This window comes from Octopus bimaculoides, chromosome 4 (genome assembly GCF_001194135.2).
Source record: "Octopus bimaculoides isolate UCB-OBI-ISO-001 chromosome 4, ASM119413v2, whole genome shotgun sequence".
NCBI lineage: Eukaryota > Metazoa > Mollusca > Cephalopoda > Octopoda > Octopodidae > Octopus > Octopus bimaculoides.
The window spans coordinates 134,071,521-134,096,156 of NC_068984.1; the positions used below are offsets into that span (position 1 = coordinate 134,071,521).

Here is a 24,636-nt window from a genome sequence, read left to right on the forward strand (position 1 = left end):
ACACACACACACACACACACACACACACACACACACACACATTTTGTCCGTCTTTATCTTCTGAGTTGAATTTCGATTACATTTCAGACAGATTCATTGCTGAGTTGCTGAAGCCGAAATATCGTTATAGCAAATATTCTGCTCAATACCACAGATTTGCTTATCACCTGCTTGACCATAACCACTTGAGAGCATGTCCCTTAGTGGCTGACAATATGTGCATCTCTGAAAATGAGCAGGAGTAGTGGAGGAGCATGTGATGAGGGGGATTCTTTGGGGTTTGAATGAATGTAACAAAAGCACAAGTTTGAAGGAAATATTAGCCATTTTTCATACTTTCTAGGGATAAGCAAAAAGAAATAACAGTTGCTACCCAAGGACAAATACCCACTTCTCAGTTGGGGGAGTCTTGACTTGCCAGTTACTTGTTGATCTAATTAGTGTCTGTTGCATGGAAAATACACATTCTACACTCTGTATAGTGGTTGGTGTTAGGAAGGGCATTTGGCTGTAGAAACTATGCCAAAACAGACATTGGAGCTCAGTGCAGTCCTCCTGCTCACTGGTTCATGTTGAACTTTCCACCCCAAACCAATATGGAAAAACAGGCATTAACCAATGTTGCTACTGCTGCTGCATATTAATTTCATCCATTCATTCATTTTTACATGTTTTTCCATGCCTGCATGTGTTAGACATATGTTATTGAGGCTCTGTTTTACAGCTGGAGACTAACTAATGTCTGTTGAAGTATTAATTTCTTTTCTTCAACAACTTGTAGTAACCAGATAAAACAATGTTTTATTTAACTGATTTAAGAAAGAAAACAAACACTGTAGCTATTTAATGATATAGAAACAGGAGCAAAGATTTGGTTCTGCCATAAAAGAACCAGGTTAGTTTTACTCCATTGTATAATTTATATGATTTGATTGGCATCTTTTGAAGTTTAGGGGACTAAACCTTTAAGATTTCAAGCTTTTTTTTCTTGATTATTTGATGCTGTAAATCACATTTTGCTCATTCATTAATCAACGATGATTTATTTTTCTAGAATAAGCTGTATGTACATCGTCTGGAAACTGGATTACTGGAAGCTGAGATACCTTTAGACATTGGCACCATAATTGGTTGTTCAGGAAGAAAGAAAAGTGAAGAGGTGAGTTTCATTTAATTAATTTACAGATTTTTGATTGTATTCCTTAAAATTCAACTGGAATATATTTTAAAAACATTTAAGCTATTCCGTCATGTTTTATATACGACAAAATAACTTAAATACATTTAAGATATGTTTTATATAATACATATGTATGAAGTATTCTTTCACATTTTTTATATAATTTAGTTATGTTAATCTAATATATTAACTGTTAATATATTAACATATAGATGTGTTAATATTAACACATAGATGTGTTAATATTAACACATAGATGTGTTAATATTAACATATAGATGTGTTAATATTAACATATAGATATGTTATCCATTTTCAGTACTTTAGTTATTTAGTTAAATTTTTCAGTATGTACATTAATATCTTTTGTTTCTCTTTGTAGATTTTTATCCACTTCATGTCTTTCCTGACTCCTGGCATTATCTACCGTGTGGATATGACAGTCGAAAAACCAACTCCTGAGGTAAGTAATTCACATGGTGGAGATAAACTGTGAAACTTTTCGCTTCTCTGAGGTTTTGTCATTGGATATTTCTGTCCAGTGACTGAATAAGTATTTTTGACTTAGAGAAGGAAAGGGCAGTGCTTTTGGTTAGGAATGTTTAGGCACAGCCCATTTGGCCTTACTGATTTAGTAAAGAAATCCATTTGGTATTGAATGTTTTGGTGCCAAGAAAATCTGTAAAGCAGTTGGCATTTGGAAGAGCATTCAGCTGTAAAAACCATGCCAAACTGTTCTCACCTGTGCTTGTCCCACGTAAAAAGCACTCGGTCCACTCTACAGAGTGGTTGGTGTTAGGAAAGGCATCCAGCCGTAAAAACCCTGTCAGAACAGACGCAGAAGCCTGGTGCAGGCTTCTGTCAAACAGTCCAACCCATGCCAGCATGGGAGGAAGACGTTAAACGATGATGAAGAGAGCATAAAGTTGTATTTTTGATAATAGCTTTTGTTGTCTAGTTCTAATATAAAGGGAGGTAACTTTTGCAGTTAGATAATGTCTTTTTAGATGCTGATTAGTGCTGGGGATGTCATTGGATCTGTTGAAGCTTTACAAATGGAGGTTCATTAGAATATCTGATAAAAATAAAACTGTTAAAAATCCATTTTATGTTGTATGAATTTTGAGAAACTATTTGTTATAAATCTCTTAATTAAAAATTTATTTTTGTGCTCAACAGGTATTCCGGACAATTAAAGTGAATAATTTTGACTTCAGCCAGTTTGAAGTTCAACAAGTGTTTTATCCAAGCAAAGATGGAACCCAGATTCCAATGTTTCTGGTTCATAAAAAAGTAAGATGTTTTACTATTTAGGTGTTTTCCTCGTTTTGTTTTTCACTTTCTGTAAATCTATTACATGTAGTCTTCAATAAGATCTACCAGGTCTCTTGGTAAGATTTATTGAAGGTCTTCTATTACAAAAACCTATCCTTTATTATTGTGTCATTTATAAAAAAAAATCTTGTATGTTTTCTATAACATCTGTGTGTGTTTTCTACAATATCATGTTCTGCATGCTTCTCATTATAAGATCTTCTGTTTACTTCTTACAGTAAGATCTATCATGTGTCTTCTATTATAAGGATGATTTTGAGATCAGACTTGTGTGTGTGTTAAAGTCATTGAAAACGATGACCTCAGAGAGTTAATATATGGATTTATTATAAATTTTACCAAAATATCTTACCGTAGAAGATATGGAATCGATATATTTTTAGGCAATTACTCTCACTCCATTTTAAGAGGCTGGAACTTCTGTTTTTAACTTATCAACATAGAAAGTCTTAATTACAATCTGGAGGAGATGGAAGACAAATAAAGAATGATGGAAGCTGTGGCACCCTTTCCTCGTTCACCTCTTTCTCCCTGCATTTGTGACATTCTCTTGCCTCTTTTTCACTCACTTCCTCCCTACTGTCCCTTCACTTCCTCAATACCCTTTCATCTCTCTATCTCTTACCTTCTCTCTACTCATCTGCATTATGTCAATCTCACTCTTCTTCAAATTATTAACCTTGTATCAATCTAATGCTTCATTAATGTTCAAGTTTTGATTAAGATGGTTACCTGGCGGAATTGCTATTGCACTTGGACAAAATGCCTAGCAACATTTCTTTCAGCTCTGGTTAATCAGCTTGACCCCTTCCTCTGAAATTACTGGACTTGTTCCAAAATTTGAAATAATTAAAAGTTTAAATTGCCGGACATTATTGATGCAATTGTGAAGCTCGTTAACCATTGTCTAATTGTTTTCTGTCACATTTCAGGGTTTGGTCCGTAATGGTAACACCCCAACATTTTTGTATGGCTATGGAGGTTTTGACATCTCAATGAAACCAACATTCAGTGTTTCAAGATTGGTTTTTCTCAAGGATTTAGATGGAGTGTATGCTCTAGCCAATATTCGAGGTGGTGGGTAAGTAGCAGCAGTTGGTACTATCTTCTTTACTCCTACCAAATGATTAGTTATACTTTGATCAGTTATTAAGAAAACACTCTGTCAATCCAAGACATTCGCCATGATAGATCGCTGACCACTACATTTATATTTTTTCTCCTTTCTCTCCTTATTTCTTTCTGTGTTCCTTTCAGTTGAAGAGCGTAGGCTTGAAACGTCAAAGACTTTCTCTATTCCCGAGCGTTAAACTAATACATCCATTTGTTGTTTACACCACCTGTCTTCGTCTGTTGTTTTTTTCGTAAATTCTCCCATATATTAAATTGGTATGTGATAATCCTCACATAGTGAATTACAATAATTTTAAGGAAAAGAGAAGTCAAATCAATGTTACATATGTGTCAGTGAACTTACCCCATTTATTTCTATCACATGCAAAAATTCTGCAATTTTATGCAATACATTTAAAGTTCAGTCACTTCTTCAGATATTATAATTTGATTCACAATCAACTTGATTGTGAATCAAATTATGTCTGAGGAAGTAAATGAATAATTATCTATTGTGAGGCCACAACATATCAGTTGTTTAGATTGAAACTGCTGAATATTTATGTAATTGTAAAGCGCCATTTGATGGCTTAAATACCATCATATGTTTGTCACAAATTTTCTGTTTTTTTGTGTTATTAGGGAGTATGGTGAAAAATGGCACAAGAGTGGCACCCATGCCAAAAAACAAAACGTCTTTGATGATTTCCATGCTGCTGCTGAATATCTCATTAATCAAAAGTACACCTGCCCCAAAAAGTAAGTACAGTTATTCATTACACAATTATTACTGTTTGTGACCTGGCTATATTAATCACATCCACTAACTATTACAAGTTGTTACCTGGATATATTCAATCAATACCTCAGTACCTTAAGATACCACTATAAGTTGTTACATGGATACAATTGTAATACAAACTACCTTAAAACTCTACTACCAATTAGTTTCAGGCAGATTGGAATCAGAAAGAACTGTTTTGTAATTCTGGAATATAAAGGAGAAATTGCAAATATCAAATGTGTATGACAAACCAAAGATGTTTCAAATATTGCTTTGCAGTAAATTACAATCTTGTTATAAACGAGGCAGTGAGCTGGCAGAATTGTTAGCATGCTGGGCAAAATGCTTAGCAGCATTTTGTCTGGCTTTAAATTCGGCCATGATCGACTTTGCCTTTCATCCTTTTGCAGTCGATAAAATAAATACTAGCAGAACACTGAGGTTGAAGTAATGGACTTGTGCCCTTCCCCGAACTTGCTGGCCTTGTGCCAAAATTTGAATACCTTGTTATAAGCAGTTTTTAAATATTAGCATTTTAAATGTTTATTTTGCAGACTTGTCATCCATGGTCAATCAAATGGCGGACTACTTGTTGCAGCCTGCATAAACCAGCGTCCAGAGCTGTATGGAGTTGCTCTTGCTCAAGTGGGGTAAGTTTTAATCATTTTATACATTTATATCACCTCAATATTTTGCATCTTTCAAGCAATCCCACTGCATGGTACCCTGGCCATGGGTCTTCTATTACAGTCTTAAGCCGCTCATAGCCCTGTGGATGAATATGGTAGATGGAAACTGAAAGAAGCCTGTTGTGTTTCTGTATATATGTGCATGTGTATGTTACTGCCTCCTTGCCTTGACATCTTGTGATAGTAGCACATGTCCTCAATATGCAAGGAATGTCCTTTGTTTCCAGTCTTCCATGAAAATATTTCTGGTCATGAGGAAATAATATATTACCTTATCTGGTAACAGGTGAGGGTTGGTGAACAGGAAGAGCAACTGACTAGAATTTCCACCTCAACAAATTCCATCCATCTGATGCAAGCATTGGAATAATGGATGTTAACATGATAATGATGATGATAATTTTTCTATGTCATCAGAGATTAGAACTTGCTATGAATTTAGGTATTTTCACAAATTGTTGGTATTTATAATAAAATGCTTCTCCTACCAACCATACAACTAGTGTGTGGCACCTCTGCTTTTTTCAGGCAAATAGAGACAAAAGAAAAGCAATTGCATATTGTGAGATGTTAATTCATCTCTGTAAATAAATGTGCAGATGATGGTCATTCTCTTTTGATAGCTTATAAAGCCTAGCTTTTCATTCCAGTGAGTGTTCATTGTGGAACCACTTTCCCTTCTGTATGTTCTGACATATGACTAATCTCTGAATTTAAGAACTTCCTGTTAACCTTTACCAGTCTTACACATGATCATCATCATGGTCAGTTGCAGCTGAGTGGTTATGGAGCTTACCTCCCCACCATGGGGTCTTGGCAAAGGGTTAAAAATTATCAAAAGCAATAGTTAAGTTTGTGTTAATATATGTTAAAAGTTAACTGGAAATAAATGTGGTGAGAGGAAAAAGCAATATTAGTTAATGTTTTTTTTTCTTTTCATTTTCTTATTTTTCAAGAAACCCTAGTTGGAAGATAACTTCAAACATTTTTGGTCTTATTCAGACCTCATCAATGAAGCATAACCTCTTTGTATTATTAGCCATGAATGAATTACTGTACAAATATTTATTCTCTATCCAAATGAAAGGTATAGATGGAACAATATGATCGGTTATCAATTGCTTTGTAAATTTTGATTTAGTGAATGGATATTGAAATTATTTTTAATTCACTATAAAAAAATTTCTAATATTTTCTTTTTTTTCCATTTTCCATTTTCAGTGTAATGGATATGTTTCGGTTCCATAAATTCACCATTGGCCATGCATGGACCACTGATTTTGGATGTTCTGATATTTCAGAACAGTTTGAATTTCTTAAAAAGTAAGACATCAAAATTAATGTTGTATATGTTACATACATCTTAACTTTAATGTGTTGGATTACTGACCTAAAGTCTGAATCCAAAATGTTACTACATCTGAAGTGTTAAGTGATCCTTGCTTTGTTGTCCCTGAAACCACTCAAGTGTAAGCCATAACAACTTACACCACAGAAATACCACTCTTGGCCAGGGAACCCATTCTGCTTGTTTTCCTATGCATAGCTGACCTTGCATGTGTTGGGGGTGAATTAGTAGTTAAAGTGTATTGTATCTATTTCATTGATCAACTGGCCAGTCTCTCTCTCTCTCTCTCTCTCTCTCTATAATCATTTAATGTCTGCCTTCCATGCTGGCATGGATGGGATGCATATATATATAGTACATCTGATGAATGCCATGAGGCAAGAAAGTATTCTAGTCCTTATATATTTAATACTCAATATTTCATATATTCAATAAGACATTCAGTACTTCATTTCATTTTACTATTTATATTATATTATATATTCCATATTCTATATCCCACATTAATTTTATAAGAATATAAATAAAACATAAAAAACAGAGTTGGAACTCTTTTAAATAATATATTCCTCTATACACGATCATACAAAACCCTTTCTCATATATATATATAAATATATATAGAAAATAACCTTATAGGTACAACACACTGGAATGGTGTTAATTTCTGAATGAATATAAAGTTCATTTGCATATTTAGGAGGTGCATACAGCTGGAAACACTAAACCCAAACGAAGAAAAGGAACAAAAACAACAAATGTTAAATGAAACAGTGTGTAGGATAAGTTTTTAAGAGCAACCCAACAAGTTATCACCTAGCCTGTCTAAGGGTATCGATATTTAAAAAAAACTAATATTCCTTGTCTCTTTACTAGTTTACTAACAATTGCATTAATTTTATCTTTTGTGTTAGATACTTCCAATTTCATTGTTTTGAGTTCGATGTGACCTGGAGACAACATTGTCTTTCTGAGTTTATTATTAAAATAAATACCAGTAATATATAACTTGTCCTTATCACCTGATAAGAAAATTGAGAATCATTTAAAATTGTCATCTGTTAATAAATTGTCACATTTATTAATTTGTTAAATGTTGTTGTATTTTAATTGTTCAGGTACTCACCACTCCATAATATTAGGGTCCCTAAAGATGATATTCAGTATCCCTCAACCCTCCTGTTGACAGCTGATCATGACGACCGTGTTGTACCACTTCATTCCCTTAAGTTTATTGCTGAACTCCAGCATACTATGACAGGAATAAAGAAACAGGTGAGAATTTCATTTTACTTTTTTTTACCTGTCTGTTCTATCTCTCCTCCTATTCATCCGTCCATCTGTTTGTTTGTTTCTCTTTTCCCCCCCACACTTCTCTCTCTCTCTCTCTCTCTCTCTCTCGTGCATATATTTATTTTTCTACTTTAATTACAGTGTCTTATTTCCCTTCTATTACTCATTTTCCACTTTATCTCCTCTCCCCAAATTTAAATATTTACTCCAATTCTTGGATTGTATCTTACTGGCTAATTTTATATACAAAAAAGGAAACTAAAAGTGGTATTTGTGAAGAAGGCAAATATCAGCAACTTTATGATTTTAAAAATGCTTTGTGTTTTGCAGTCAAATCCATTACTTATCAAAATAGACACCAAAGCTGGACATGGAAGAGGGAAACCAACTGCCATGATTGTAAGTTATTTTCTGTTATTTTATGAGTGATGCCAAGCGCTCTTTCTTTATTATTTCCTATCTCTGTGAAATGACTGACATCTTCAGTTTCCTCTTCTCTAAACTGATGCTGACAACCACTGGTTGCGTGCACTCTCATGCTTTTTGCCTTCTTAATGTTGATCTTGTGGCCAACTTTCATGGATGTTACACTCATTGCTGTGACTTTCTTGTCCATATCAGTGTTATGCTGGGAGAGAAGGGCAGTGTCATTGCTGAAATTGGTATCTTCTAAGTGGTGGAAGATGGACCATTCTACTCTGAGTTTACAATCTGTGATTATACAACATAAGAAGGACTTTGTATTCAAAAGTATCGGTCTTGTTTTTAATGAAAATATAGTCAATTTGCCTTGTATGTCCACCAGATTGATAGATGATCAGGGGACTGGTAGTTTTCTGTATAAGTTGTTGATCATCAAGTCATTTGCATCACAAAACCCCAAGATCTCTTGTTTTTTCCTCATTATTTTTGAGCTAAAGCCACAGCTTTCACGAATCCATTAGGTTGTTGCCCAGCCTCTAAGAGATCATTGCCATTGCGTTAATCTGCAAAAAGGCTTCAAAAAATTAGTTCTTTTCTTCATCTGTCAGTCCCATTTGAGGAATATATATAGAGATAAATGTTACTGTTGTTTCCCAAGACTAGTCTATACTTAAATATCCTATCACACTCTCTGACTACTTTGATCACTCATCTAGCCATTTCTCTGCCAAAGTATATCAACACCTCTCAACCATCATTATTGCCTACCTAAGAGAATTTATATCTTTGTTCCTCAGTTATGAAAAATCTTGCTGAGGCTCCCTTCCATCATACCTCTTGCAACATTTACATGCATTCCAACAATCTTATTAGACCTATCTTTAATCATATCTACATTTTGGCTTTTTTAAGGTTGTGGAGTTGAAGGGAAGAGTAAGTGGGGAGACAGCTTTCAGCATTTATAAAGAAGGTGATATGCTGTACTTAATAAAACTCAAGCTAAATGAAATCATAGTTGTGGCTGTTGTCAGCATCATGTAAATGGCACCTGTGGAATTGTAGTCGTGGCTAGTGTCATGTGAATGGCACCAGTGATTACACTCTGAGTGGTTTGTGTTGGTAAGGGCGTCCAGCTGGAGAAACCATGCCAAATCACAAGCAGCCTGGTGCAGCCCTCTGGCTTACTAGTTCCAGTCTAACCCGTTGCCACCATGAAAAGTGGACGTTAAATGATGAATTGCTTATGCAAATGTTTGCCTGAAGGCAGAGGGTTCTTGCACATATCCAATTACTCATATAGATATTAATGCTCAATGAATTACCACATCCTCAGGGCCAAAGAAAAATAAAAAAAGCTACTGGGAGAAAAGAAAGTAGAAAATTAACAATGGTGTCTACAATCACTAAAGCAATCAGTTAACAAAATATGTACATATTTACAAAATAATAATGCTTGTAAATCTGCATGAAAATGCTATTGTATTGAACCTAAACAGATTACACAAGAAATGAGGAGATGGATAGCAAAAACACTGCAATTTTACCACATGCTGGAAGAAATGAGTGTTGTGTACTTACTTTTGTTGATGATTGTATGGGGGGCTGAATTCATAGCATAATGTACTAGTATTAACCCCCCCCCCCTAGTAAAATACAGAGGCTCATCAATATTTTTCAACATTTAAAATCTTAAAAGCAGCATGATACTTCAACAACTATCAATTAAAATAATGAAACGTGTATGCACAGTAACTCATTGCAACAAGTCATTAGGAGTGGAAAGTTTGTCATGCACACAATGTAACACTCATGATGGGATAGGAACTGTTGACCCTTTCTATTCTTTGGCCCTGCATATTTGGGGTTCTATTATGCAAATGACTTGATGATCAGCAACACCAACTTAAAAAGAAAAAACAGACTACCAGTCACTTGATCGCTTATTAATTTACTCGGTTGTTCTAGCATCTTGTTTAACCTATTAAATTTGAAAATATAAGTGGAATATGTAAACTTTGTTATATTTGTATTGAATTGAAGTGAGTTCAATTCCAGTTTGAAGCCAGCCATTTAGCTAAATTTTTGTTTTAATTTTTCAGATTCAAGAACAAACAGATATGTACTGTTTTATTGTGAAGAGTCTGGGACTTGATTGGTTCGACCATTGATTATTCTAATCACTTCTTGCTTTGGTAATCAACTGAATCATAATTCAAACAATTTGATAATAAAAGTTGTCTTTCTGTCATCAAAATGTTTGAGTTTTCTTTCCACACACACACGACAGGCTTCTTTCAGTTTCTGTCTACCAAATCCACTCACCACTTGCAAGGTTTTGGTCTGTCTGAGGCTATTAGTAGAAGATCTGGATCTTTTATGTTTGGCTACCAATTTTCCATCCCTTCAATCGATGTCATATATGGTAATCAATGCCTTGAAATTCATTTTTGCCATAAATCTATAAATAAAGAGTTAATAGCTTTAAAGTTTGAAAATTTTGAGTAATTTTAACCAATCGTAAGCCATAGACATATTCATGCCTGTTTCCATAGTAACAAGCCAAGCATGTATGTGTTGACAAATATATTCTATTCATTGATTTGGTAGATGGAAACTGAAAGAAGCCTGTCGTATATATGTGTTTGTGTGTCTGTGTTTGTCCCCCTAACATTGCTTGACAACCGATGCTGGTGTGTTTGTCCCCGTCACTTAGCGGTTCGGCAAAAGAGACTGATAGAATAAGTACTAGGCTTACAAAGAATAAGTCCTGGGGTCGATTTGCTCGACTAAAGGCGGTGCTCCAGCATGGCCACAGTCAAATGGCTGAAACAAGTAAGAGTAAATTGATGCTATCATTCTCCATGTTTTCTACCTGAATCTCTCATTATCAACAGCAATTTTTTTTCCTTCTCTCACCATCTGTCTCTCACCATCTGTCTCTCTCTTCATGTTTGTTTGTTTGTTTATCGTTTTCTTATACAGTATCTGGTTTTTATCTCATCTCTTTCTCTGGAGATTAAAAAGTTTCTCTTAAGTTTAAAAAGAATTTTCTCTCCAGAGAAAGATGAGATAAAAACCAGATACTGTATAAGAAAATGATAAACAAACAAACATGAAGAGAGGCAGACAGACAGATGGTGAGAGAAGGAAAGAAATTTGTTGATAACGAGGGATTCTTACATTTTTTTTGTTATGTCTTTTCTTTTACTGGTTTCAGTCATTGGACTGCAGCCATGCTGGAGCACCACTTTGTAGGGGTTTATTCTTCCATCCCAATTGATTCACAAGTCCTGTAAAATTATTCTTATGAGAAATAATTGTATGACAAAAATGACCACATTTTTTTGGTGTTAAGTATACAAAAATATTCAAAATTGCATTTAAAAACATTGCTGTTTTATATTTCAAAATAAATTTATACACAAGTTCCCAGTGAGATGGGGAATAATAATATAATATATATAGCAGCATCTGAATAAAAGTAGACATAGAAACAATTCACATTAAGATATGTTGATAATTTTTCATATAGGCTCCAGGCCGTTCATTTTGGATGGAGAAAGCAAGCAATTATATCAACGCCATTACTTGAATGAACTGATCTAATCAACTGCTCAAAGAGAGCAAAGTTGATTTTGGTGGAATCTGAATTCAAACTGAGGTTCTTTAAAACCATTTTGTCTGGTGCTTTGCACAAGACCTTAACTCTAGAGGAAGGAGTATAGTTGATTTAATTAATCCTAGTACTAGATTGGTACTTAGTTTATGAACTGTGTAGGGGAAAAAATGCAAAGTAAATCCCAATAGGATTTGAACTCTGAACATGACAAGGTGTTTTCGTTTGTCATGCTAATGATTCTGTTCTTTCTTAATGATAAAAGGTAAAAATTCTTCTGAATTTTGGTACAAGGCCAGCAGTTTTGAGGAGAGATGTCAAAGTGATTATATCGACCCCTTCACTGGTACTTTATTTTATTAACCCCCAAGAGAATGAAAGGTAAAGTTGAACTCAGCAGAATTTGAACTCAGAACATTAAGAGCGGGAAGAAATGCTAATAATTCCACCAAATTGCTGCCCTTCTATAATAACAAAAACTAATAATTCTTTTTAATTTTGGAAGAAGACCAGCAATTTTGAGGGGAGGGGCAAGTCGATTATATCCACTCCAGTACTTGACTGGAACTTTATTTTATCGACTCCGAAAGGATAAATGGCAAAGTTCAAACCCTTGGCAGGATTTGAACTCAGAATGTAAAGAGCCAGAAGAAAAGCCACTACGCCATTTATTTGGCTTACTAACGATTCTGCCAGCATGCCACCTTAATAATAATAATAATAAACAACTTTCTACTTATGAAGCACAAGAACTGAAATTTTGTGGGGTGGGTTTTATTCTGTTACATTGAGGCAAAAGAATTGAAAGACAAAGTTAATGTCAGTGACATTTGAACCCAGGGCATTAGGCTGGAAGAACTGCCTCAAAGCATTTTCCTGATGTGCTAACAATCCTGCCAAATCATCATCATCGTCGTTTAACGTCCGCTTTCCATTCTGGCATGGGTTGGACGATTTGACTGAGGACTGGTGAAACCAGATGACTACACCAGGCTCCAATTGGATTTGGCAGAGTTTCTACAGCTGGATGCCCTTCCTAACGCCAACCACTCAGAGAGTGTAGTGGGTGCCGTCTTAAAAATAACTAATAAGCAATAATAACAATTTATGAAACATTAAATATTAAAAGAAAGGAAGATAACAATTATTAAAATGATATTTTTTACCTGTCATGGCAATTTGTATAGTTTAAAAGAACCAAACCAAAGGTGAGAGAAATTTGTCTGTGTGCGTATGTATGTGTTTCTGTACATATTTGAGATATATGCTTGGTCTTGTATACGTGTGTGTACATATACATTGAGATATGTGCATGGTCCCCGTATACTTGTATAAACGTGTGTGAGTATATATTTCAGTGGAAACATCTGGTAAAATCTTCCTCCATTGTCTGATATTGAATCCTGTCACAGTTTTATTTTTGTCTCCCAGAAGAGGTTATTTAATAAACTGTTGAATAGTTTCCTTTACGATGATCCGATATGGCTGTAATGTCCGAGTAATTCTTGGCCACAAATTGAACGATATTGATTGGCTTCTTCTGCTTCACCATATTTTGACCCATTCTGGATAAAGCCTTAACGATAGTTGCATTGAAATTTGCTATAATGAAATAAAGCAGAGATATTTAGAATTATTACATCCAAGATAATTTATTAAAGACAACTATGGTAAATTAAAAGATACCTTCAGGTATATAAAATTTTGGGGAAAAAACAGTGCAGAAAAATAAACAAACTTTGTTAAAAATCTTAGCAAATTATTTGATTCATGGGGAACCAAGAATTGTATAACCTTCATAGGGAACCTTGTATTGTTTAATCGTCATAGCATAACCTATGCAGCTAGTGAAGGTGCATTCCTGGGCTGAGCAATGCATTGTGTTCTTGAGTGAAGTGCAAAACACTTCATTTCATGTTGTTCCAGTCCAAGCAGCTGGCAAAAATGAGTCGTCCTGCAATGGACTGGGAAACCAGCCCTATGAATCTATGTTCTTTTCTACTCAAAGCACAAGCCCCGATATTTTCGGGGAGGGGGCCAGTTGATTAAATCGACTCCAGTACACAACTGGTACTTAATTTATCAACCCCAAAAAGATGAAAAGCAAAGTCGACCTCGGTGGAGTTTGAACTCAGAACGTAGACAGATGAAATACTGCTAAGCATTTCGCCCGGCGTGCTAACGTTTCTGCCAGCTTGCTGCCTTCCTATGAATCTATTTTCTTGTCTACTCTAGGCACAAGGCTCGATATTTTCAGGGAGGGAGCCAGTTGATTAGATTGACCTCAGCATGCCACTGGTACTTTGCTTTTCATCCTTTTAGGGTCGATAAACTAAGTTGACCTCGGTGGAATTTGAACTCAGAACGTAAAGACAGACAAAATACTGCTGGGCATTCCGCCCGGTGTGCTAACATTTCTTATTTCTTTATTGCCCACAAGGGGCTAAACATAGAGGGTACAAACAAGGACAAAGTCGATTACATCGACTCCATTGCGTAACTGGTACTTAATTTATCGACCCCGAAAGGACGAACGGCAAACCTCGGCGGAATTAGAACTCAGAACGTAACGGCAGATGAAATAGAGAGCATCTCAAAATAAATACAGTAACTAAAGGGTTAAGGAGAGTAGACTACTTACTTTCATATTCTGTCATATTGGTGAATAACTGATTATGAAGTCGAGGTACAGTTGTTGCAGTTTGCAGATCCATTTTAAACGACAGTATATTGATTAAAACTTCAGCAATACCTGTAAGGTAAACCATTGACAATATTAGATATTTTTTTTTGGGGGGGGGGAAATCCTCACATAATATTGTGTGTGTGAAGCTGTTCAGTTAAGACCTTTTCACAATCACACAGTTCTTGGTTTAATAACACTACATGCCACTTAGGATGGGTGTCCTCTACCATAGTTTTAAGACGTGAATGATGTTTAAACGCAGAAGCCTGTGTACATGATGTATTTAATCTGCTAAGATATGGATTGTAGATGAACGTAGCTGTTTGATAAATAGAGATCAATAAAACAAGTAACAGACGAAGTACAAGGCTCAGTATAATCAAATAAAATTCTCCAATGTCTCAGCGTGGTCACAAACTAATGATTGAAACCAGTAAAAGATTATACAAATACAACAGATGCTGGCGTGTTAACATCCCTGTAACTTAGCGGTTCGGCCAAAGAGACCGATAGAATAAGTACTAGGCTTACAAAGAATAAGCTCTGGGGTCGATTTCCTCGACTATAAAGGCGGTGCTCCAGCATGGCCACAGTCAAATGACTGAAACAAGTACAAGTAAAGAAAGTAAGTGTGTGTACGTTTGTCTTTGTATCACAACTGGTATTGGTTTCTTTACATCCCCGTAACTTAGCAATTCAACAGTAGAGATCAACAGAATAAGTACCAGATTTAAAAAAAAAAAAAATAATACTGCAGTTGATTTGTTTGGCTAAACATTTCAAGGCAGTGCCCCAGAATGGCCACAGTCCAAAGACTGAAACAAGTGAAAAATATAAAATACACCATTGGCTTACCTGAGGGTATTTTACTACCGTTGGTTCCTCCAATTGTTAAACGCAGGTCACATGGTGCGCTCAGAGAATGGACAATTGCAGGAGCTACTGACGACTGAGGCCGTTTGCCAGGTTTGATGTCATTTACCTGAAAGTTAATGAATTACACCTGAACAATGGAAACATCTAATAATTGCTTTGTTCAAATTGATTAAAAAATGTGTACGAAAGCGAAATCGTGATGGCACCTGTGCCCAGCGTGGCCTTCCTGGCACGTGTAAAGTCATTCGAGCGAGATCGTTGCCAGTGCTGCTGGACTGGCTCCTGTGCAGGTGGCACGTAAAATACACCATTTTGAGTGTGGCCGTTGCCAGTACCGCTTGACTGGCCTTCGTGCCGGTGGCACGTAAAAGCACCCACTACACTCTCTGAGTGGTTGGCGTTAGGAAGGGCATCCAGCTGTAGAAACTCTGCCAGATCAGATTGGAACCTGGTGCAGCCATCTGGTTTGCCAGTCCTCAGTCAAATCGTCCAACCCATGCTAGCATGGAAAGCGGACGTTAAACGATGATGATGACATATATAATAATACAGACATAGCTGTGAGGTTAAGAAGTCAGAAGACTATTGTGTGTTACCTGACTGGGAGGAATATCAAAGAAGTTCAAATGTTTTGATGTGGAGAAATCATCCATTTCATTATTGAGAAGTATTCCAGACTTTGTGAGAAGATGTGAACCAAACCATGTGTTGATAGTACTGTGGAGATAAAATAGTTGATGTACAGTTAAAACATGGAAACATCTAGAGTGTAGTTGTAGTGCTGTATGGAGAGGATGTGGGGCTTATCTCTGGGTGTGGTGCAGCGTATAGTATCTGTGAAGTTTATATCTGGAGTTTAGTGTAATGTTCTACATGGTGGATGTAAGATTTCTATCTAAAGTCTACTTTAGTGGTGTATATATTAGAAAATAGTTTATACTTGGAGTGTATTGTAGTGATGTATATAGTATATGTGAGGTTTATATCTGGAGTACAATAGAGTGGTGTATATAATAGATAAAATATTTACATCTGGAGTGCAATATAGTGGTGCATACAACAGATGTAAGGGTTACATCTGGAGCATAATGTTTATATACATATATATATATATATATATATATATATAGATAGATAGATATGTGTGCACACACAAAGAATCGATCAGTAAAATATTGTAAAACTGTACCCTCAGGTGTAGAAATTTGAATACTGTAGAGTTTGTACACAGCAAGGTGTAAAGTTTATATCTGAATAAAAAAGTGTAGGATTGTAAATAAAAGTTGTAAGACTTTTTGTGTAAAAATCGCAATAGAAATCTTGATCTACTGGGAGATTATATCAGGAGATTTTTGTAGGTAATCATTATTTTATTATTTATTTAGAGGTGTTAAAGTTTACTTATGAATATATCTGTTGGGTTGTCAAATAAATCCATTCATTTCTTTCCACTATTATTTGAATTAAGACAAACAATATTTTTATCATAGTGTTTGATGGGGTTTTGTTGTAGCTTTATTCTTCTTCTACAACTTTTGTTAATCATTTTTGAAATTTGAATAAATTTTACTTCTTTTCAGATATATGATGATGAAATGCAAAGTATAAAAAAACCCCAACAAAATGTGCATTTTTGATATCTGCTTCTCTTTGCTTTCTATTAAGGTTTCAAAGCTACCAAAACTGCTTGAGACATTTGTGCTGTGCACAGAGAAGGCACTATTGCCGAAAGAATCGCACAGAAATAGTTTTCACACTAGAACTCTGTTGAGTTCAATGAGGATTGATTGAACTAACTCATCCCTTAAGATCCATACCAATCCACGAAGGATTTGGCACAGAAGATGGGATGCTCTCAAGATACCATTGCCCATCACCTTCAATTATTGATGAAAGATAAGGATTATAATAAATGGGGGTGGGGGAAAATATCTGAAAACCTAATAGAAAGACAAAGGGAAATAAATGTCACCAACAGTATAAGTCGAAGCGAATTTTTCTTTACTCCAGCTATGATCATATATTGCAGAAATGAAAGTTTGTCTGAGATTGAAGAAAGGAAGAACTTACGTTGTGACTGAAACCATGAGTTCATCATTGTCTATTACAGAGACATGGGCCGTTCCTTTGTCTTCTCGAAAGACAGAACTAGGCAAGTATCTTGAAATGTTATAATCGGAGGTGTAGTTCATAGAGTTGATCTTCTCACGAATTGTCTTTGCTGCTTCATGACTAAGAAACATTAGACATAGATTACATAAGAATTAGTGAGAAGATATGTGGCGTAGTGAGGATAACTGGAGATTATTTCTTCACTGTTAATACGGAAATAATCCATGGTGCAATGAAATAAATTATGCTTAAGGCAAGTCAACCATGGAGGAATTTGAAATCAGAATATAGCAACAGGTGAAATACTGCTAAGCATTTCTGCCAGCTCACCTTACATATATATGTATATATATATATATATATATAATGTTGCTATTATGTTAAACTGTCGTATGTCCAAATTCATCCAAATGCATTTTTTTCAATATTTTTTCAATATTCAATAGCCAGTCTTTTTGGTTAAACTATTCTATCTCCAGCTTCTTCAGATGCCAAGATATCAAAAATTGTCAAAGTGTAGTACAATGGTTTTGCAATGGAATGCTTCTGGTAAAGCAACGTTTTGGACTTACAACACTTTTGCATAATAGCAATGATATATATATATATATATAATAATATTAGGGAATACAATTCCAAAACTTACAGGGAAAATTCAATTTAGCAATTCTAAATTAAATTTCCCAATACATAATACATATATAATTTAGAGAAAAACCAACTATTAACAAATTCAACGATGAAAAATGTCATTCAAAACATCTAGAAAAACAAATATACCACAAAAACCCTATTCTGAACAGGGAGTGTGTACAAAAATGAGTGTGGAAAAGGAGCATATATGAAGCATCACCATTTAATGCCTGTTTTCCATGCTGGCATGGGTTGGGTTGTTTAACAGGAGCTGGAAAGCAAGAGGACTGCACTAAGCTTCAGCAGGGTTTGCTTCAGCAGGGTTTCATTGGTTGGATGGTCTTCTTAATGCCAAACACTTTTCAGAGTGTGTCAGGTGTCTTTTACATGCCACCAGCATTAGTGAGGTCACCAAGTGATTCACAAGACAAGGCACTTCAACTGAAGGAGGTGGCTTTATGGCAGAGGGATAGAAACAGGCGTTTTGCTGTAGAGGAGATTGATGGGTACCCCAGTTGGAAAAGAGAGAAGATTGTGGTGAAGATGTTTCAGGGCATAGCCCCAAGTTACAGGGAGGTGAATATAAGAGAAGAAATACAGAGGATTGGACAGGGGAAGCAGGCAGGTAAGTGAGTTTGAAAGAGTATGAAGGGAGAGTAGCAGATAGATAATTATGGGAGTGAGGGGGTAATGCAGTGAATGGTGAACATAGGTGGGGGTAGGTGTTAGGAAGATGAGTTGTGGGTGGGGTGGGTGTTAGGAAGGTGATTTTTTGCGGGAGAGATTGTATGCATGGGTATAGACAAACCATACGATTTTAGGGTTTAGAGAATATGAAAAGAGAATATGTAGAAAAAAAGAGAGTATATGTAAAAAATTTAAGTAACTCACCTAAGGAAATAATTTGTACTGTTCATAATTTTTTCCCGAAATTCTCTGTCAGACGGGTCTCCTAAACTGCCCCGCTGGGCATATGCATGCTTGAATGCCTACAATGGTAAAATAATAAATCATTTCCTTAGAAATGGCTTTGTTGTATGAAGCTCACAGTTACACTAAACTGGAATAAGTTTTGTTGACAAAGATGAAATAGTGACAAAGCAAATAAGTAAAAGTAGATCAATGGGATACCACTGGACAGTTTATATTTTTTGTTTGTATTTATATTCATAAGAACAAAGACTGATTTGATGTAAGTGACGAAGAGATTTGCCCACAGGGTACATATTGTGAACCCATATTGCCTCAGGAGGACAGCAACCTTCTGTCTCATCTGCAGCAATCTCCATTGCAAACTTTGAGAGATATAAAATGAGTGGTGGAGAAAACCTCACCAAAAAAACTCAGTTAAATTCAGACACTAGCACAAGGGGTTCTACAGAACTGTATATGAACCTTTGCACTAGGGACCACAGTCTATTGTGAAGTGCAGACAGAGAGATGCTTTTGACAGAGAGCATTTGGCAGAAAGTACAAGAGTTTGGAACAATAACCATCCGAAGAATGTGTGGCTCAGTGTGTTAGGTCATCTATTAGTACCACCTACAACTCCTTGAGTAATTTCAAGAGTGCTGCCTTTGCACCATCCTAAGCATCCACTGGAGTGACTTTGTGACTAACATCAAAGTCCTTGAGCAGGCAAAAGTCACCGACATTGAAGGAACTCTGCTGTAGAAACAGACTGGGCAGGACACATCACTAGGAAGAAGGATCGCTGACTTCTCAAGATCATGCTGTATGGTGAACTCTCCTCTGGTCACCATGATAGAGGAGCAGCAAAGAAAAGGTTCAAGGACTCCCTAAAGAAATCTATTGGTGCCTGCCACACTGACCACCAGTTGTGATCTGTTCTTGCTGCTGACCATAAAGCTTAGCATCTCACTAGCATCTGGGTAATGACCTTCTCTGAAGGCCCCACAGGATCATCCTTGCAGACAAAGGCAAAAGGATAAAAAACGAGGACACTACTACTGCTAACCCTGATGAACCCACTTTCCCATGCAGTTTTCTGCAGTTGTGCCTGCTTCTCCTAAACAGGATTTGTTGGGCATCAGTAAGTCAGCAACAGACAAGGACAGCCTCCTTTGTAAATCTTTGTTTGTGAAACCAAGTTAGGCGGTGTCCAATTTTCCATGTTAACAGGAGTTACATGAGTATATATTATTAACACATTGTTTCACAAATGGATGCCCTAGCCCTTACCTGTTTTTCATGGAAAGGATCTCTCATTTCACAGGACTTCGAAATTGCAAAGCCAGCAGATGATTTGTTGACAGGAGAAATGACAACATTACTGCTGGTAGATGGACAACCACATACATTATATATATACATACATACATATAACATTTAATGCCTACTTTTAAATGATTGCATGGGTCAGACAGAGTTTACTGAGGTAGATTTTTTTGTGGCTGGGTGCTTTTCCTGTCATTAACCATCAACTGTTTTCCAGCAAGGTAATGTTTCCACAAGGCCAAACATGTTTCTCATGGGAGACTGGAAGTGAACAACATCGCTTGCTTGGTGTTGATGCTTGTTTACAACCATCATGTGATGCAAGGACAAGAGTACATACAAACACAATCACGCCTCCCCCCACACAATGGGCTTCTTTCAGTTTTTGTCTAATAAATCTCTCACAAAGCTTTGGTCAACTCAGGGCTATAGTGGAAAACACATGTCTATGGTGCTGTTCAGTGGGATTGAACTTAAGACCACCTGGTTGGGAAGCAAATTTCTTAATTGCACAGCCATGCCTGCACCTATAAATATCTGGCATAAAATTACTCACCTCAATTAATTTGAAGTACGTCTTGGCTGAGTATTGATCTGCAGGTCCAAAATGGTATCCATTCAAGATGTTAAGAATTGACAGCAGAACGACACCACCTGATGGTGGAGCAATGGATAAGACAGCATGATCTAAAGGAAAATAACAACAGAAAGGCAAATATAAGTGAGAGAGAAATTACATTAATAAGTTTATTAAGGAAACTAATTGTGATGGTATTATTATAGTTTCCAAAAGAGATTGGCAGAAACTAAATGGCTTTGGTTTGTGGCCCTTCTATGTTACAGTCCTCCTCCTCCTCCTCCTCCAAAGAAGTGTAGTATTTTGGATTGCAAGACAGTGTGTGAGAAAAAATTGTGATGTCACAGGAGATGTTAACCGATGACAATGATGATAGTTTTGCGTATTGTAAAGAGATAAATCAATTTACAAAAAAGACGACTTACCGCCATATGTTGTGCTCACAGTATCACGTTTGATCACACTGTATTCACGAAGATCTTCTAAGGAAATAAATTTCTTTGTCTGAAATAAATGAATAAAAATGCAAAGGTATTTTGTAATAGGGATATTTGACTGTGTGAAAAATACTATGGTAGCAAAGAAGTGTTTCAAACAGTGTTGTATTTTAAAAGTTGTGGGTTTAATGTTTGTGTTACCAGAGAAATGCAATACTATGGCAGTGTAACAATATGAATGTGAAACATGAGTTTGAGATGTGACTTCGTGTCAGGACAGCAGAGTATGCAATACTATTTTGTTGCCACTCCATCGCTTACAATGTCGAGGGTTCCAGTTGATCCGATCAACAGAACAGCCTGCTCGTGAAATTAACGTGCAAGTGGCTGAGCACTCCACAGGCACGTGTACCCTTAACGTAGTTCTCGGATATTCAGCGTAACACAGTGTGACAAGGCTGACCCTTTGAATTACAGGCACAACAGAAACAGGAAGTAAGAGTGAGAGAAAGTTGTGGTGAAAGAGTACAACAGGGTTTGCCACCATCCCCTGCTGGAGCCTCGTGGAGCTTTAGGTGTTTTCGCTCAATAAACACTCACAACGCCCGGTCTGGGAATCTAAACCGCAATCCTATGACCACGAGTCTGCTGCTCTAACCTCCAATGGTGGAGGCAAACACAAAAGTACACAGACACACACACACACAACATTATATAACTCTGAGAGCTTAGATATACAGAGGAATGCTCTTTTCTGAAAATTATTAGAGATGTAAGCGAAGTCAAAAACTACAACAGAGACAATCAGTAGCTGGCATTGGCTTCATTTAACAATCATTCTGCACCAAAAGTATTTTACAAAAGATTAAAAAGAAAAAAAAAAATAGTTTACAGCTTTGACTATTTCCTCGGACAAGGATCCATTATAGAAGGCATCAGCCCCCTCATTAGCTATGGTTTCCAGGGCATTAGCAAGATCTTTCCTGTAAATTATTTCTCCCACTGATGGAATCTTTCCATTTGGAAAAAATGATGCAAGAAACTCTGCATTTCCATCCTGCACCATCTCCATATTTTTAACTGAAAAACAAAAAGAGAAAAAATGCTTAATTACTCATATGATAAAAAGGCAGCCAGAAATTTGAAGTAATTTTCTTCAGGCTATCTCTTCAACTAATCCCACTGATGCTGGCATTGTAGAAAGGTGGTAAATGCTTTGAAAGTAGTATTTGCTATGTGGTTTCAATTCACAGTTAAACAATTTCGTTTAGCTCACTCTGCATACCTTCTTTTTATTTTTATTAAAATGGCCGACATCTGTCACTCACAATGTTTTCCTTTACATTCCTTGAAATATGGCACAAATGAAACCAAAGCCCCAGTCTCCAGTAACATGTCACTAATATAATATTTAATAGGATTTACTTATATAAACATTGTACATGTTTTCATAATAGACTAATTGTACATTTATGTAATAAATATTAAATGCATGCCATTTCATTAGCATATGTACAAAAGTTATTTAAATGAATCCTTTTAAATATATTATAATAATTTATGGATTTTTAAATCTGAATTGATTAACTAGTAAATAAAAATTCTATTTTCATAATTTCCATAATTTCTGTATTGATTTTCTAAGTTAAGGTTAAATGTTTGTTTCTCCAAACATTTTGATGCATCTTCTCATTAAAATTTAAATTATATATATATATAGAACATGGATGCCACTCGGTCTATGTGTATATATGTGCAGACTTGTAGGTTTTGTTTTAGGTAAAGGTGATCAATGTCACTGTTGATGTGGAAATTAGGTGTGCTGGTTAGTATATTTCAGGCATATATATGTGTGTGTGTGTGTGTGTATGTGTATGTGTGTATTGCATCTGTTTGAGATTGTTTCCGGTTCTCTGATGCAAAATGTATTCATATCTAAATTAAAACTTTCCATCATATCTTTAATACCAGCTTGATATAGAAATAAATATAAAAGTTACTTGACTAAATCTATCCAAATTCTTGATTATTTTGAAAATTCAAAGAAACACACAGGCAGTATATTTCACGAGAAATAAAGTCATGAAAGGATTAAAAACAAAACATTTTGATTTCACAGATGAAGACAGATTATAGAGATATAAGTTCAAAAAGGTTAACCAGATATACTGTAAGGAGACAATGTATTCAAAAGGTGTCTTTTAGGACTCAACCAAACAGTGAAGTTAGATGAAAGAAGAAGAAAAAAAAGCTAAAAAAAGTTAAAAAACCAGATGTTTTAATTGCATTTATAGATATATCTAAGATGATGACTTACCAAAACTTTCCGAGGCAACAAAACCATGTCTAGCTAATTTTACAGCAGGCATCACAAGATCGGACCAAGATAATCTGGAAAGGGAGAAAAATGGAAAATAATTCAATAATACCATATGAAACAACATTTTAGAAAATGCAAAATCTAAAGGTTAAAATTTGACTGCAACAAACAAATCCACAAATGGTTGCTGAGGAATAATGCTAATGGCCAATAAACCTTTAATGGGAAAGTCTAGATGAATTCAATCAGTATATAACAACGAACTCTCTGAGTCATACTACACTCTCTGAGTGGTTGGCGTTAGGAAGGGCATCCAGCTGTAGAAACGCTGCCAAATTAGATTGGAGCCTGGTGTTGCCATCCGGTTTCACCAGTCCTCAGTCAAATCGTCCAACCCATGCTAGCATGGAAGGCGGACGTTAAACGATGATGATGATGATGGTGATGAACACAAACACCAAATATATTCAATTCAGTTCTTGATATCAAAACTGTGAAGGTTTGGGAAAGCTGGATATGGATTTGAATTCCAAATCAAGTGTAAAAGGCTATTAAGAAAATATGGAAAATATAAAATGGAAAAGATAAAAGTTGAATATAGTCATGGATTTAATGAAACACACACAAATACACACACACTTATGTGTGTGTCCTTTGATTAATTTTAATCTTTCAGATATATATATATATATCCAAAGTTTTAAATTTAGATTTAAGAGAGAGATTTGACGCTAATATCCATTATTGTAATTTATGTTGACATAGGAATAAATTACAATAATAATGGATATTAGCGTCAAATCTCTCTCTTAAATTTAAATTTAAAACTTTGGATATATAAACAAGGAGAACGATCCCTAAGGAGTCTAATTTAGACTTTTTTGCGGTGAAATCTCTTGCTATATTGGTAATGATTACATGGTTTTCTATGAAAAATTATATATATATATATATATACATATATATATATATATAT

At 35.6% G+C, this 24,636-nt stretch overlaps 2 protein-coding genes across 4 annotated transcripts in view; one reads left to right on the forward strand and one right to left on the reverse strand.

The window, feature by feature from the left end:
* LOC106880169 (prolyl endopeptidase) overlaps positions 1-10,419 on the forward strand; it is a 38,965-nt gene extending 28,546 nt beyond the window's left edge. The window contains exons 11-20 of the mRNA XM_014930014.2: positions 1,055-1,159; positions 1,563-1,643; positions 2,360-2,473; positions 3,448-3,596; positions 4,271-4,387; positions 4,967-5,062; positions 6,323-6,424; positions 7,568-7,724; positions 8,073-8,141; positions 10,265-10,419. Coding sequence (XP_014785500.1) covers positions 1,055-1,159; positions 1,563-1,643; positions 2,360-2,473; positions 3,448-3,596; positions 4,271-4,387; positions 4,967-5,062; positions 6,323-6,424; positions 7,568-7,724; positions 8,073-8,141; positions 10,265-10,333 — 1,059 coding nt within the window. The 3' untranslated portion in view covers positions 10,334-10,419. The remainder of the gene's footprint in view (positions 1-1,054; positions 1,160-1,562; positions 1,644-2,359; positions 2,474-3,447; positions 3,597-4,270; positions 4,388-4,966; positions 5,063-6,322; positions 6,425-7,567; positions 7,725-8,072; positions 8,142-10,264) is intronic.
* Positions 9,616-24,636, reverse strand: part of LOC106880170 (glutathione hydrolase 1 proenzyme) — a 49,445-nt gene continuing 34,424 nt past the window's right edge. For 2 of the 3 annotated variants that reach the window (XM_014930015.2, XM_052967512.1), the window contains exons 7-16: positions 23,658-23,731; positions 22,233-22,420; positions 21,329-21,407; positions 20,883-21,013; positions 18,980-19,077; positions 17,414-17,575; positions 15,940-16,060; positions 15,323-15,449; positions 14,423-14,533; positions 11,533-13,383 (exon numbers count right to left, since the gene is read on the reverse strand). In XM_014930015.2, coding sequence (XP_014785501.1) covers positions 13,223-13,383; positions 14,423-14,533; positions 15,323-15,449; positions 15,940-16,060; positions 17,414-17,575; positions 18,980-19,077; positions 20,883-21,013; positions 21,329-21,407; positions 22,233-22,420; positions 23,658-23,731 — 1,252 coding nt within the window. In that variant the 3' untranslated portion in view covers positions 11,533-13,222. Of the gene's footprint in view, positions 10,624-11,532; positions 13,384-14,422; positions 14,534-15,322; positions 15,450-15,939; positions 16,061-17,413; positions 17,576-18,979; positions 19,078-20,882; positions 21,014-21,328; positions 21,408-22,232; positions 22,421-23,657; positions 23,732-24,636 lie in introns of those variants that run through there. The other variant, XR_008264012.1, reaches the window with a different exon arrangement.